The 13,796-nt window shown below is 38.7% G+C and overlaps 1 protein-coding gene across 1 annotated transcript; it reads right to left on the reverse strand.

Annotated features, from left to right (window-relative positions):
* Positions 1-23: 23 nt before the first annotated feature.
* Positions 24-9,756, reverse strand: LOC127644064 (uncharacterized). The gene is made up of 12 exons (XM_052127075.1): positions 9,529-9,756; positions 9,065-9,394; positions 8,782-8,910; positions 8,542-8,676; positions 8,378-8,427; positions 5,064-5,477; positions 2,176-2,336; positions 1,503-1,570; positions 1,217-1,372; positions 1,024-1,122; positions 684-736; positions 24-610 (listed from the first exon to the last, which is right to left on the reverse strand). The coding sequence occupies exons 1-12, from the start codon at positions 9,566-9,568 to the stop codon at positions 317-319; spliced, it is 1,929 nt and encodes a 642-aa protein (XP_051983035.1). The 5' UTR covers positions 9,569-9,756; the 3' UTR covers positions 24-316.
* Between the last annotated feature and the right edge of the window lie 4,040 nt (positions 9,757-13,796).

A 13,796-nucleotide genomic window follows, 5' to 3' on the forward strand; every position in this document is an offset into this window, starting at 1 on the left:
TAGGTTGGTATAACTTAGTCCCGCTGTCCGCATATGTGGACATACATTTTTAGGAAAACTATTTGGTCAATTTTTAAAACACAGAGCAGTCATGTTCGAATCTCAGGAGGTTTGGAGATGTAAATGTCTTTCACACAACAACATATTGCACAAAAATGTAAAACCATTGAATCATTACTTAGATACATAACTGTTGCATTCTTTAATGTATTACTGAGTAGACACAATGTTTATGTGGGTCAAAGAGAAGATCAACAACATGTTTTAATATAGTTTTACTGAAATCATTAACTCATAAAACTGGCCTGTATTGACACTATTCCTGCTCTGAATGGCTGAATGTTAAAGTAGCATCATTTGGACAGTCAGAGGACACATTTTTGGAAATCTGTTGAGATTCACATTCTGAAGACTCAAGTTGACCGATGGGATGTTGTACTGTAAAATAAACCGTCCTAGTAGAATCAGAGGGGTTTGTGGGATATTCAGGAGTGGCATAAATGGGGTTTTTGAGTATTTGTGCAGAATTGCAGTCAGTAGATCTTCCTGTGTCTGAATCATTGTGACGTCTGATGTCTTTAATCTCTTCATAAAAAGATGTTTGTGGAACCTGATGAGAAAGATCGATAAATGATTTGCAGTTCTGCAATTACATTCTTATCAAACACATTGATCTGACAAACCTCTTCATTCTCTCCTGGTTCCGGGTGAGACATTTTAGAAACTGCATCAGAGTCTGTTTCAAAGAAATATTCTGAATGAATGAAACTGCATGTTTGCTTTTATACTCTATATATACATATATATTTGGTCTTTGTTTTATCATTGTGTAATTTGAGGCACATCAGCTCACATTGCATTGCCAAGATTTACCCAACAGGGGACAAACATATATTGTGTCATTCATCTACTGATATTATTCTGACAAACAATAAATAATCTGATGGCATACTGTATTCTGGGGAAAAGGAAATTGTCTAAACATTTAAAAACAATTCCATTTTTTACTAGAAATATATTCACCTTGACCCTTATGCCTCTTATAAAGAGTCACGATCAGTAATAAAAGTCCAATGAAGATCAGAACCAGAACAACAGACAGAATGATGATCAGAGATGAGTCTGAAAATACACACGATGAAATAATGAGAAAACTGCACAAAGGGAAATTTAAATCAGATTATCTGTTAATTCATGCAGGTATACGGCAGAATACTTTTCAGAATGAAAGTTGAAGTTGTTGTAGTATTAGATGTTGATGTCTGTGAGTTTTGAGTAATTGGTGGATGTTTGATCGACGATGATGATGATGTTGATGATGATGATGATGATGATGATGAAGATGGAAGTCTGCTTTCTTTACACTTTTTCTCTATAACAAAGAAAGTATTTATGTGAATATTTGCATGTGGTTTTATGGTGTACAGATGCAGTAACTGCAGTAATTACAGTCCATGTTTAGTGTAAGTATGATGATATTGTGGATAGTTTGAGTTACTCACTATCTTTAACGTTCTGATTTACTTCTGTGTTGGCTTTTTTCTCAGAGATATCTGTGAAGACTGCTGCACTTGTGTCGTCATAGAGAGAAAATCTTCCGTCATTCACCCATTCATTTACATTTATGCATTTGGCAGACGCTTTTATCCAAAGCGACTTACAGTGCACTTATTAAAGGGACAATCCCCCCGGAGCAACCTGGAGTTAAGTGCCTTACTCAAGGACACAATGGTGGTGACTGTGGGGATCAAACCAGCAACCTTCTGATTACCAATGTATTATACAGAGCACTTATTACAGGGACAATCCCCCCGGAGCAACCTGGAGTTAAGTGTCTTACTCAAGGACACAATGGTGGTGGCTGTGGGGATCGAACCAGCGACCTTCTGATTACAAGTTATGTGCTTTAGCCCACTAAGCCACCTTTCATCTTTAATATTAGTTCTCATAAGGTCAGAACACCCTGACCACTGATATCTACAAAAATACTTCACATTTGTTCTATATTGTTTCTCAAACACTTTCACATAATGTTTATGTTGAACAGATATGAACTTTCAAATGAAAGTTAACTGCAGTATATAAACGTGTGCAGTTTATACTGCGTATTTCCTCTCATGAGTTCTAGTTCTTCTGTGATGTGTCTGTTGGATCAGAACATGATCAAATTCTTACCAGGAATCATCAGCAGAGCGAAAGTCAAGATGATGTTCATTCTTCTCTGTTATGTGCAGATTCAGTCCTTCTTTATAGCTCAGTTTGGTGTGATGTTTCCCAGTGGCATCAACTACATGAACAGCTGAACAAGACAGACTAGCTTCCGCTAGTTCAGAAGGTTAATTCAAATGCTGATGCGACATGATGGAGGAAATCATTTAAATACAATAAAAACAGTGTATGCCCCCACTCCCATTGTTACATATGTCTATATCCCATGTTAATTCTCATATACAGTAAATAACAACTTCCTAATTGCATTTGAATGAAACTATTCACATTGACACCAAGAGGGAAGTAAACAAACCTCTCAAACACAACATTACAGTACTTCCTTTTCTCATAAGTCTTGTTGCTAATATTCACATTATCTATCCCATATGAATATGTTTGTCAGCTAAATTAAGCATTGCAAAGACTACAGAACACACTCAAACTATACAGGACATTTTGTCACTCATCGCATGATTTAGTAAATAATAACTTTACATTCATTGGCAGACATGCCTATTCAAAGCAACTTACAGCTGAGGAAAAACACAAGCACCAAACAGCAGTGCCACAATTACATTTCAGTAGTAAACGTTGCACTTATCAATAACTGAAGGTTCATTTTTACTATCACCAGTCCTATGATGGTCCTTTGTTCATGATGAAGACACATTCAATGATCCAAAAAAGCATTTCAAGTCAGGTCTATAAAAATGGTGCATAAAACTCAAGTGGTAAAGTAGAAACCTTGTCTTTTCTCGTTCTGACCGTTCAAACCGGTTAACAGTGAACTATTGTACATGATGTCATGCTGCGGTTTCGATTGTTACAGGACGAAAGTCACGAGAAGATCCAAGATCAGACAGAGTGTTAAAAATAGGCTCTTCACTCTGATCTCACATCAGAATCACTAAAAGCTCATTTACTGTTGATATTCTGATGTGCCGGCCAAAAGAAGCCCATTGTCAAAAAGCGATAATGGACGTGTTATTTTTTTGTATTTGTCTTTATGGTTGTCTGAATCTCAGCTAAGTGTATTTCCTGCACATTCTCTTGCCTCTTTCAGTTGTTCAAGCTTAGCTCTTTCCTTTAAGTCACTGTAATGTCAAGGATGCTGCCAGACAATAAACGTCAATATGCTTAATTATGAAAGATATGTTGCGCCTGTGAAGTCACCTGATAAGATATGAGACGACACAAGATTTTCAACAAATAAATCAACAAACAATAAAACAAATAACTTCTTTAATCAGAATAGTATAACTTAGAACATATGTTTTATTTAAAATGTTTCAAACTTTTTATGAATAATATGAGACTAAACATTGTGGAACAAACACCAAAATAAAGGCAGAATCTTGACACCATAACACATGGAGGTCATATATACAATATCGTAATATTGCAATAAATGCAACATTGTAGTACTAGCTGCAGTAAATTCACTAATCTCACAATAAGTATACTAGAACAAGCTTAGGTAAGGCCAATATATAATGTCTTTAGTAGTCCTACATCTATCCACCTTTTATCCTGAACACGGTTCCACGATTCAAACTGGAAAACTGATTTCTTTTTCTGGTTTCCAGTGTTTTCTCTCGCATCAGTGTTTGTGTTTAGTGCATCCTGGTCTCATAGAATGAACATTACTATAATCAAATTTTTAGCTGCCGCGTCTACATTTCGCTGGAGTTTCTTGGTGAAATGAACACTAGAGGCGCTACAAGTCTGTGCATTTCTTCACTTCCACACGCTTCACGAGTACAGTAGTGGACTGTGACTTACAAAACCCTTATTTTTTACTGTTTTACTCACACACTGTTATAATGTGACATTAAAACACTTTTACATTATCGCATCGTTTGAAAAACGATACATTTTAATGCTTGCATTACAGACTCACCTACATTTACTGTAAACACTTATTCCTGCATATTTAGTTTCCGTGGTAGCCAGGGCTGGACTGGGAAGAGAAATCGGACCGGGAATTTACATGGCAACTGTCCCAACTGTTCAGCGGGGTGGGGGTGACCCAAATGATGTTGAGCAAAGGGGTGGGTTGTTCGCTGTCCTTTTCATCATATCGCAACACCATTTTGTGGTCCATTCTGCATCACGCGGCGGCTTATTGTTGCTTATCGCAGCACATTCGACACGTTTCGCAGCCGAACCACCGGACCGCTCAGTTCTCCAGATGGATATTATGCCACGGATTGGCCAAAAAGTGCGTCAACCCACCGGGAAAATGCCTGGTATGCCAGATTACCAATCCAGCCCTGGTGGTAGCTCTCCTTATAGAGTATAACATTTACATTTACATGTATGCATTTGGCAGATGCTTTTATCCAAAGCGACTTACAGTGCCCTTATTACAGGGACAATCCCCCCGGAGCAACCTGGAGTTAAGTGTCTTACTCAAGGACACAATGGTGGTGCCTGTGGGGATCAAACCAACATCCTTCTGATTACCAGTTATGTGCTTAGACCACTACACCACCACCACTCCTAGATAAGTATAAGACTTCGGACTCGAAGATCAAAGTTTACGCCCAGCCAAGCAGGTAAGCTGACATGTGACAAGAAAGAAGCTACACAAAATGTACATTTGCACGTATGACACTTCTGGTTAGGTTAAAGTTTTAGGCTAGGGAGGTACGGTTTACTCTTTAAAACCTCCATTTAACATTCATTTTAAAAGCCTTGTCTGAGAACGACATCATTCACTCGCTTTTGACCCAAAAATGGAGATCATTGTTTCAGCTGGTCTCTTGACTGATTGCTGTGATGCTCCCACTTCATGAAGCGACTTTGAGATACAGTCTTGACGTATTCAAACTGGCCAGATCTAAAGTTCAGAACGATTTCTCTGCGGTCGAGTAGATCATTGGATCGGGTCCCTCTGCAACTGTGTAGATCATTGGATCGGGTCCCTCTGCCACTGTGTAGATCATTGGATCGGGTCCCTCTGCCACTGTGTAGATCATTGGATCGGCTTGTGGTTCTGCAGTGGAGTAGATCATTGGATCGGGTCTCTCTGCAACTGTGTAGATCGTTGAATCAGGTCTCTCTGCAACTGTGTAGATCGTTGAATCAGGTCTCTCTGCCACTGTGTAGATCGTTTGATTGGCTTGTGGTTCTGCAGTGGAGTAGATCATTGAATCAGGTCTCTCTACTGTGGAATATATAGTGATGGTGGAGTGCATGTTTTTGTGTGACGGCTCCCCAATTGTCTGATATTCGCTGTCATCATTATTGTAGATGTGCAGCGACTGCGAGAGAATTTGTTACAATCTTTAACAACGTTACGAATGTAAACATTTAAACTATATTTGTTATCACTCTGCTGAAAAGACCAACAATGCTGACTAGCAGTATATGCTGTGATTTGTGAGCAACATCAATGGATACCGATGTGCTGGCGTAACCAAGAAAGACTTCCGCGGTTGAGCAGCTTCACCAGCGCTAAAAGCAACGCAGTTTCATAGAATGAATGTTGCTGTAACTATATTTCATTTCGCGGCAGTTTCCTGGTGAAATGAACACTAGAGGTGCTACAACAACTGTGCGCTTTATTGACTATCACATAAATCAAGAGTACATCAGCTGATAATTACTTTATAATGACATATTTTCCACTATTCCTCAAACACTGCTATGTTTTAATACATCATTTAAAAAACTACACATTTTAACACTTGTATTACAGACTCGCCTACATTTACACACTTATTCTAACGTGATATCTCACCTGACAGAGTGTCAGAAAAACGCTGTCCAAGCCCAGCCAAACATGCAAGCTGACACGTGAGACGAAAGTGTCATAAAAGCATCACAAACTTCATGGTTGCTTCAGAAAATGTGCTTTTCGTGTTAAATTAGCTTTTTCCACTATTGTTAGGTTTAGGTGTTGGTTAATAGTAAGGATGTCTGTTATCTTGTTTACTTCTCATTTGCATTTAGGACACTATTGGTTAGGTTTAGATGAATGTTTTGGGTTAGGGATGTGCGCTTCATTAAAACCTTCATCTAATATTCATCTTAAACGCTTGTCTGATTGCATAATCATTTCACTCGCTTTTGGCTCCCCCCGCTGGACATTTCTCTGGGAAACTGCAGCAAACAGGTAATGGAGCACATCATTTCATTTTATAAAATTGTTGCTTCGGATACGTAATGTTCTGAGATCATCTAGTGTTTAACAGCACTAACCAGCAGTAAATGAGTTTTGAAGGAATAGTTCCCCCCAAAAAATGGTAGTTCTCTCTTTATTTACTCATCCTTATGCTGTCTTATGTATGACTTTTTTCTTCTGAGAATTCAGAGATATTTTGATGAAGATATGATGTGTTTATATACCCGTACATTCCATAAAAGTCAATGAGGTCGAAAATATTCAAGCTCAAAAAAAGTGTCAAGTGCCAAGGAAGTAGAATCGAGCTTCAAATCATGATCGCACCAAGAAGACTTCAGATGTCAAGATTAATAGTGAAAATTGAGTAATATTTTGGTCTGTTTCTCACCTAAAACTGATCGTATCGATTCAGAAGACATGAATTCACCCGTTGATATGCAATCGCTCACACTCGGTGGTGACGTCACTCTGCTTACATTTAATATATAATTTACCGTCTATAAATGTAATTAATGTTAACATTATACATCTTTTCAAAGGTCAAAGGGTTCAACATTGATATCCGATCTCTGTTTCACGATAGCAATCCTCCAGAAACAGCAATTGAGTTATTTGTGAAGGAGTACAAATGAAAACATGTGATATCAAAACAGGACTTTTATTATGAAAACATGTGATATCAAAACGGGACTTTTAATATGAAAACATGCGATATCAAAACGGGACTTTTATTATGAAAACATGCGATATCAAAACGGGACTTTTATTATGAAAACATGCGATATCAAAACGGGACTTTTATTATGAAAACATGCGATATCAAAACGGGACTTTTATTATGAAAACATGCGATATCAAAACGGGACTTTTATTATGAAAACATGTGATATCAAAACGGGACTTTTATTATGAAAACATGCGATATCAAAACGGGACTTTTATTATGAAAACATGTGATATCAAAACGGGACTTTTATTATGAAAACATGTGATATCAAAACGGGACTTTTATTATGAAAACACGATCGCCAGATGAATCCAGTTCAACACACTCGGGTCAATCGTCCATGACAAGCGTTCATTAAAAACATCCAATCGCACTTTGTCCATAAAAGTGATAAATGTGAGAAATATTGATATATTCTCCATTGTTTACACGAGATCTCGCCTTCATCATCATTCTTCATCAAACTGCAATCTGAGCAGCATTCATGTTGTAAAACTGTTTATGATCTGATATATTAGAGTCTCATAAACAAAACCAGCCCGTCTCCAAAGTCTATTTATAAAAATGTGGTGTAGTTTTATTCATAATAGTCGAGCAGTGCCGTCAGATTTAGTGTCGTCTTGAGAGGCGGAGCTTAATTTTACTCTGAACACTTCCAGAGATTTTACAGAGATTAAAGCTGCAGGAGTTCATTTATTATTAAATCATCTTCAGATTAGAAACGAAACTTCTTTAGACTCGTGACTTTGGGAACATTGTGTTTCTGGGGTGTCTTGATACTTTTATTATTGTTTTATTAGATTATAAAAACATGTTCAGCACAAAATATTTCCATTACTATAAACTTCAGCTTCTCTAACTTTAAAAAACAAAAAACAAATATTAATTGTGAAACTTGGGAAATAAAACCCAAAGTGTCTCTTTCAAAAATTGTAACTGTGTCCAAACTCCAAAGGGTCCCGTAAATACAACCAATTAAGTTCAGGTCATTTTCATGGATTGTGCTCAATAAGGGGGCGTTCATCAACAGGTTAAACCGCTCGAGTTGTATGGATTACCTTTTTGAAGCTTGAAAATGTTGGACCCCATAGACTTGCACTGTATAGATATAAACAAATCATATCTCCGTGAAAATATCTTAGTTTAAATTCCACAGAAAAAGGAAAGTCAGGTGATGGCATAAGGGTGATGATGAGAGAATTGTCATTTTTGGGTGAATTGTTCCTTTAAGTAGGAGTGAATTTTAATATGGTGTTTTCAGCAGGGCAACCTTCGATCTGGTCACAAATATCACCTCATCATACACTTACCTCATCAGTAATGTCTTCTCTTGTATCCAAAGGCAAAAGCACAGTGGGGACTGTCAAAGCATCAGGACAACGTTAGTTTCATTCAAACCTCAAACATTAGAAAGAGACGTGCGTGTGTGTTTGTGCATGTTTAGTTTCTGTAGTAACATGAATCTAAATCTGACCATTATCTGAAGATCCAGACTGAGTCATTCGAGGGGATTTTTTGCCTTGTTTCTTCTGCTTACACAACACCATCAGCGCAATCAGGAAACCAATCACTACGAGGACTAATCCCACACAGATGTAGATGACATGTCCTGAATAGAAGAGATGACCTTTAACATACACTTCCTCTGAGGATCTCCTTTAAGTTATCCTTAACATTAATGCATTATAGAAAAAAACTGAAAGAAAGAACTGACCTGTTGAGGAAGGAGACTGATCTGTGTGTGGGGTTTTGCTGGATTGTGGATTCAGTGATGAAATACTGAAATAGGACGGTGTGTTTTTTGAAAAGGGGGTGATGGTTGACACCTCGGTGATCATGTTATCTAGATGATGAGAAAAAAGATCATCTTAAAATCAGTGATTCTATTTATACTCTGGGACTCATTTTATGCATTGTACAATGTCGAAAAACATCCCATACAAAATAATTGTAATGCAAGTCAGATAAACTTGTAAGCAGTAACACTGATCACTTACCAGTTTTAACAAGCAACATTATCTCTGAATAGACATCAGTTTGTAAAGACCTCCGGACTGCACACCAGTATTTGCCCTCATCCTCTGTTCTCAGATCAGTGATGGAGACAGTGAAAACTCTTGCTGTTGTGTCATCAGTCAGAGAGAATCTCTCGTCTTTAGCTGGAGATCCAGATTCAATGATGATGTTTCTATCTAAGTTACACTCCCCTTTGCAAAAATACTTTACATGTGTTTCATATCCAGATTCATAGGGACATCTGATGTCAAGTGTCTTTTCTCTGTATCCAGTTATTGAAGTTGGATTACCAACAACATCTGAACCAACATCTGAAAAACAAAACAAATATCGATAATAAACTGATAATCATGAGCAAGAAATTGCAATTATCAGATTTCTGATCTCGTGAAAACTATAAACTGTGGAAATCAAGTAAAAAAATCCCTCAGAATCTTAATCTCACCTGTAATCATGCAAGAAAAGAAGACCAGAAGCTTCCACATGGTGAAATTTGAAGGTGATTTGCTCAAATTATATTAGAAAGTCCTCTCCCTTTAAGCCTAAAAACTATAATGTCTTCCTCTTCCGTATTGAGTTCATTTGATTTATCAGCAAACAGTGTTAAAGATTTCCTTCCTTTTCTGTCTGTGACTTTCACCACATTCACCACCACGCATGTCCACAGCAGGTCCTTCTGTCTTTCTTAACACTTTAAGCTTGTACGGGGGCACCTGAGACAAAAACAACTGTCCCAATATAAACTACAGTCTTGACCAACACAAAATAGGTATCTTTTGAAAGCGCAGAAGCTCTACTTCCCGATGCATGTAGACATTATTACCAAAAATGAACATGTGATTTGCAATTTGCAGACAAATCAGAAGTGTTTCTTTTATATCATTTATATAAACAAAATTGCACAGTGCATATTATTGCAATCAGTAAAAGTATCAAACTGATCAAATAGCCATGTGTATCCTGTGAATGTCACCTGATTGGCTGAGTGGGTTTAACTGTGATGTGAGTCAGGCATCTGACTGATTACTGTGGCATAAACAGTGAACATAATTTTGACGGCTGGTCCAATCAGACAGATGGTCTACTGTGGCACAAGTCACAGAAAATTTGAATGATGTTACGGGAGGAATGTGTCATAACACTTATGGGCTGCGTAGCCACAAATCAGTCAGACTGCAAACGGTGACCCCTGTCCATCATCGAATGCACCTACAATGGGCACACGACCCCTTTGAGCAGTGGAAGATGGTCGCTTGATCGAAGAATCCTGTTTTATATTCCATCGCACCAGGATGCACTGTGGGAAGATGACAAGCTGGTGAAGGGAGTGTGATGCTCTGGGCAATGTTCTGCTGGGAAATCCTGGGTCCGGCCATTCATGGTGCACATCAGTTTGACACGGGTCTCTTTCAGCAGGAGAATGAGCCCTGCCACACTGCACACATTGTTCGGGAATGGTTTGAGGTACGTAATGAAGAGTTCAAGGGGTTGCCCTGGCCTCCAAATCTGATTGAGCACCTGTGGGATGTGCTGGACCAACAAGTCCAATCCACAACCAACTCAACTTATATGACTTGAAGGATCTTCTGCTAATGTCTTGGTGCCTGGAGTTTGTAGAGTTCATTCCTCAGTGTTGTTTAGTCTAGTTCCTGGTTTTTGTCATGTGATATCATGTTTCCCTCCTTGTTCGTGTGTCTTGTTTTCATTGGTTTATTGCCTTATCAGTTCTAGTTTGTCATTGGTTTTTACTCTTGTTATCTTGTTTAGTGTTCTGTTTGATCATTGGTTTATGTTCCCCCATGTCATGTATTTAAGCCCTCACCATTGTCTTTTTTCTAGTTTTGAATGTGTTTGTAGTGTAACTTTGTTGTTTTGTTTAAATCATTCCAAGTCTATTTTATGTTTAGCCATGTTTTAGTCATGTTCATGGTCTAGGAAACTGGTATCTGTGTGATGTTGAGAGGCATTATGTTAAATGGTCTGCACTTATATAGCACTTAGAGGTTACCAAAACGAGGTTATTTTAACCTTAGAGGTTACCAAAACGCTTTACACTGTGTCCCATTCACCCATTCATAAACCAATGGCAGCAGAGTTGCCATGCAAGTCGCTAGTCTGCCATTGGGAGCAACTTGAAGTTTAGTGTCTTGCCCAAGGACACTTCGGCATGTGGAGTCGTGTGGGCCGAGAATCGAACCGCGAACCCACTCTACCACCTGAGCCACAGCTGTGGCTTATATGTGAAAATACTTCAGGAAACAGTCAACATTAACTCTTTGTGAGCTCCACCTGTGTTCACTAACCACAACCCGTTTCCTCTTTGCAGTGGATATTTTTCTTTTCATTCAATAAAATGCTTTACAAAACGACTATATATTTTCGGTATGTTGTGTCAGGAATACTCTATACAACCCCCATTCATTCCATATTGTATTTATTATCACTCAAGCAATCATTGTCCTCAGTGCTATAAGTCGAGCACTTTAAGTCAAGCTCCATTGTGACCTCTAGTCAAACTAAACTCGCCCACACTTTTCTGTCATCACTTTCCTCAGAACTGCATAAATCGGTTTATATGATGATTAGCCACTCTCCTCATCAAGATTAGATGTGTGCTGCATTTACTTAATTATCCCCTTTACATTATGAGATTAATGAACACTTTTAAATTCTTTCCATTTTTAGACTTTCAACACTGCACCATACATACACACATTCTTGAGGCATAAATTAAGTTGCCCTTTGACCTCCACATCACCACAACCAAAATGAACACCTGTCTTTAAATCCATGCCTGCATTAGGCAGCTTATTCCAGGCTTTTTTCAGCAAAAGTTAACAAGTAAACAATTATGGCACACAAAAAATTCCTTAAACGACAAAAACTGGAAAGGTAACACACAAATATCAAAGCATTGTTTCTGGCCAACAAATATCATCATTGATACATTGTAAAAATGTATCATTTTAATTGGATACATTTAAAACACTTGCCCCAAACTGAAAAATGTCTTAAGAACCCTTTCAGTAAAAATCAATAATATAGTTTCTGGTGTGGATTTATGATGTTCGTTTATCTCCCCGGTCTTCCCTTAATGATGTTGAGTACAGAGCATCTGAAAGTATTCACAGCGCTTCACTTTTTCCACATGTTGTTATGTTACAGCCATATTCCAAAATTTATTACATTCATTATTTTCCTAAAAATTCTACAAACAATACCCCATAAAGACAACGTGAAAGAAGTTTGTTTGAAATCTTAAAAAAAAAAATAACGAAAAAAAAATCACATGTACATAAGTATTCACAGCCTTTGCTCAATACTTTGTTGAAGCACCTTTGGCACCAATTACAGCCTCAAGTCTTTTTGTGTATGATGCTACAAGCTTGGCACACCTATTTTGGGCAGTTTTTCTCATTCTTCTTTGCAAGACCTCTCAAGCTCCATCAGGTTGGATGGGGAGCGTCGGTGCACAGCCATTTTCAGATCTCTCCAGAGATGTTCAATCGGGTTCAAGTCTGGGCCACTCAAGGACATTCACAGAGTTGTCCCGTAGCCACTCCTTTGTTATCTTGGCTGTGTGCTTTGGGTCGTTGTCCTGTTGGAAGATGAACCTTCGCCCCAGTCTGAGGTCCAGAGCGCTCTGGAGCAGGTTTTCATCAAGGACATCTCTGTACATTGCTGCATTCATCTTTCCCTTGATCCTGACTAGTCTCCCAGTTCCTGCCGCTGAAAAACATCGCCACAGCATGATGCTGCCACCACCATGCTTCACTGTAGGGATGGGATTGGCCAGGTGATGAGCAGTGCCTGGTTTCCTCCAGACATGACGCTTGCCATTCAGGCCAAAGAGTTCAATCTTTTGTTCCTCATGGTCTGAGAGTCCTTCAGGTGCCTTTTGGCAAACTCCAGGCAGGCTCTCGTGTGTCTTTTACTGAGGAGTGGCTTCCGTCTGGCCACTCTACCATACAGGCCTGATTGGTGGAGTGCTGCAGAGATGGTTGTTCTTCTGGAAGGTTCTCCTCTCTCCACAGAGAAATGCTGGAGCTCTGTTAGAGTGACCGTCGGGTTCTTGGTCACCTCCCTGACTAAGGCCCTTCTCCCCCGATCTCTCAGTTTGGCCGGGCAGCTCTAGGAAGAGTCCTGGTGGTTCCAAACTTCCATTTACGGATGATGGAGGTCACTGTGCTCATTGGGACCTTCAATGCTGCAGAAATGTTTCTGTACCGTTCCCCAGATCTGTACCTCGAAGCAATCCCATCTCGGAGGTCTACAGACAATTTCTTGGACTTCATGGCTTGGTTTGTGCTCTGACATGCATTGTTAACTGTGGGACCTTATATAGACAGGTGTGTGCCTTTCCAAATCATGTCCAATCAACTGAATTTACCACAGGGGGACTCCAATCAAGTTGTAGAAACACCTCAAGGATGATCAGTGGAAACAGGAAGCACCTGAGCTCAATTTTGAGTGTCATGGCAAAGGCTGTGAATACTTATGTACATGTGATTTATTTGTTTTTTATTTTTAATACATTTTCAAAGATTTCAAACAAACTTCTTTCACGTTGTCATTATGGGGTATTGTTTGTAGAATTTTGAGGAAATAATGAATTTAATCCATTTTGGAATAAGGTTGTAACATAAAAAAAATTAGAAAAAGTGAAGTGCTGTGAATACTTTCCGGATGCTCTGTATGTGAAGGATTTGATGG

Source organism: Xyrauchen texanus, chromosome 5, assembly GCF_025860055.1.
Source record: "Xyrauchen texanus isolate HMW12.3.18 chromosome 5, RBS_HiC_50CHRs, whole genome shotgun sequence".
NCBI classification, from domain to species: Eukaryota; Metazoa; Chordata; class Actinopteri; order Cypriniformes; family Catostomidae; genus Xyrauchen; species Xyrauchen texanus.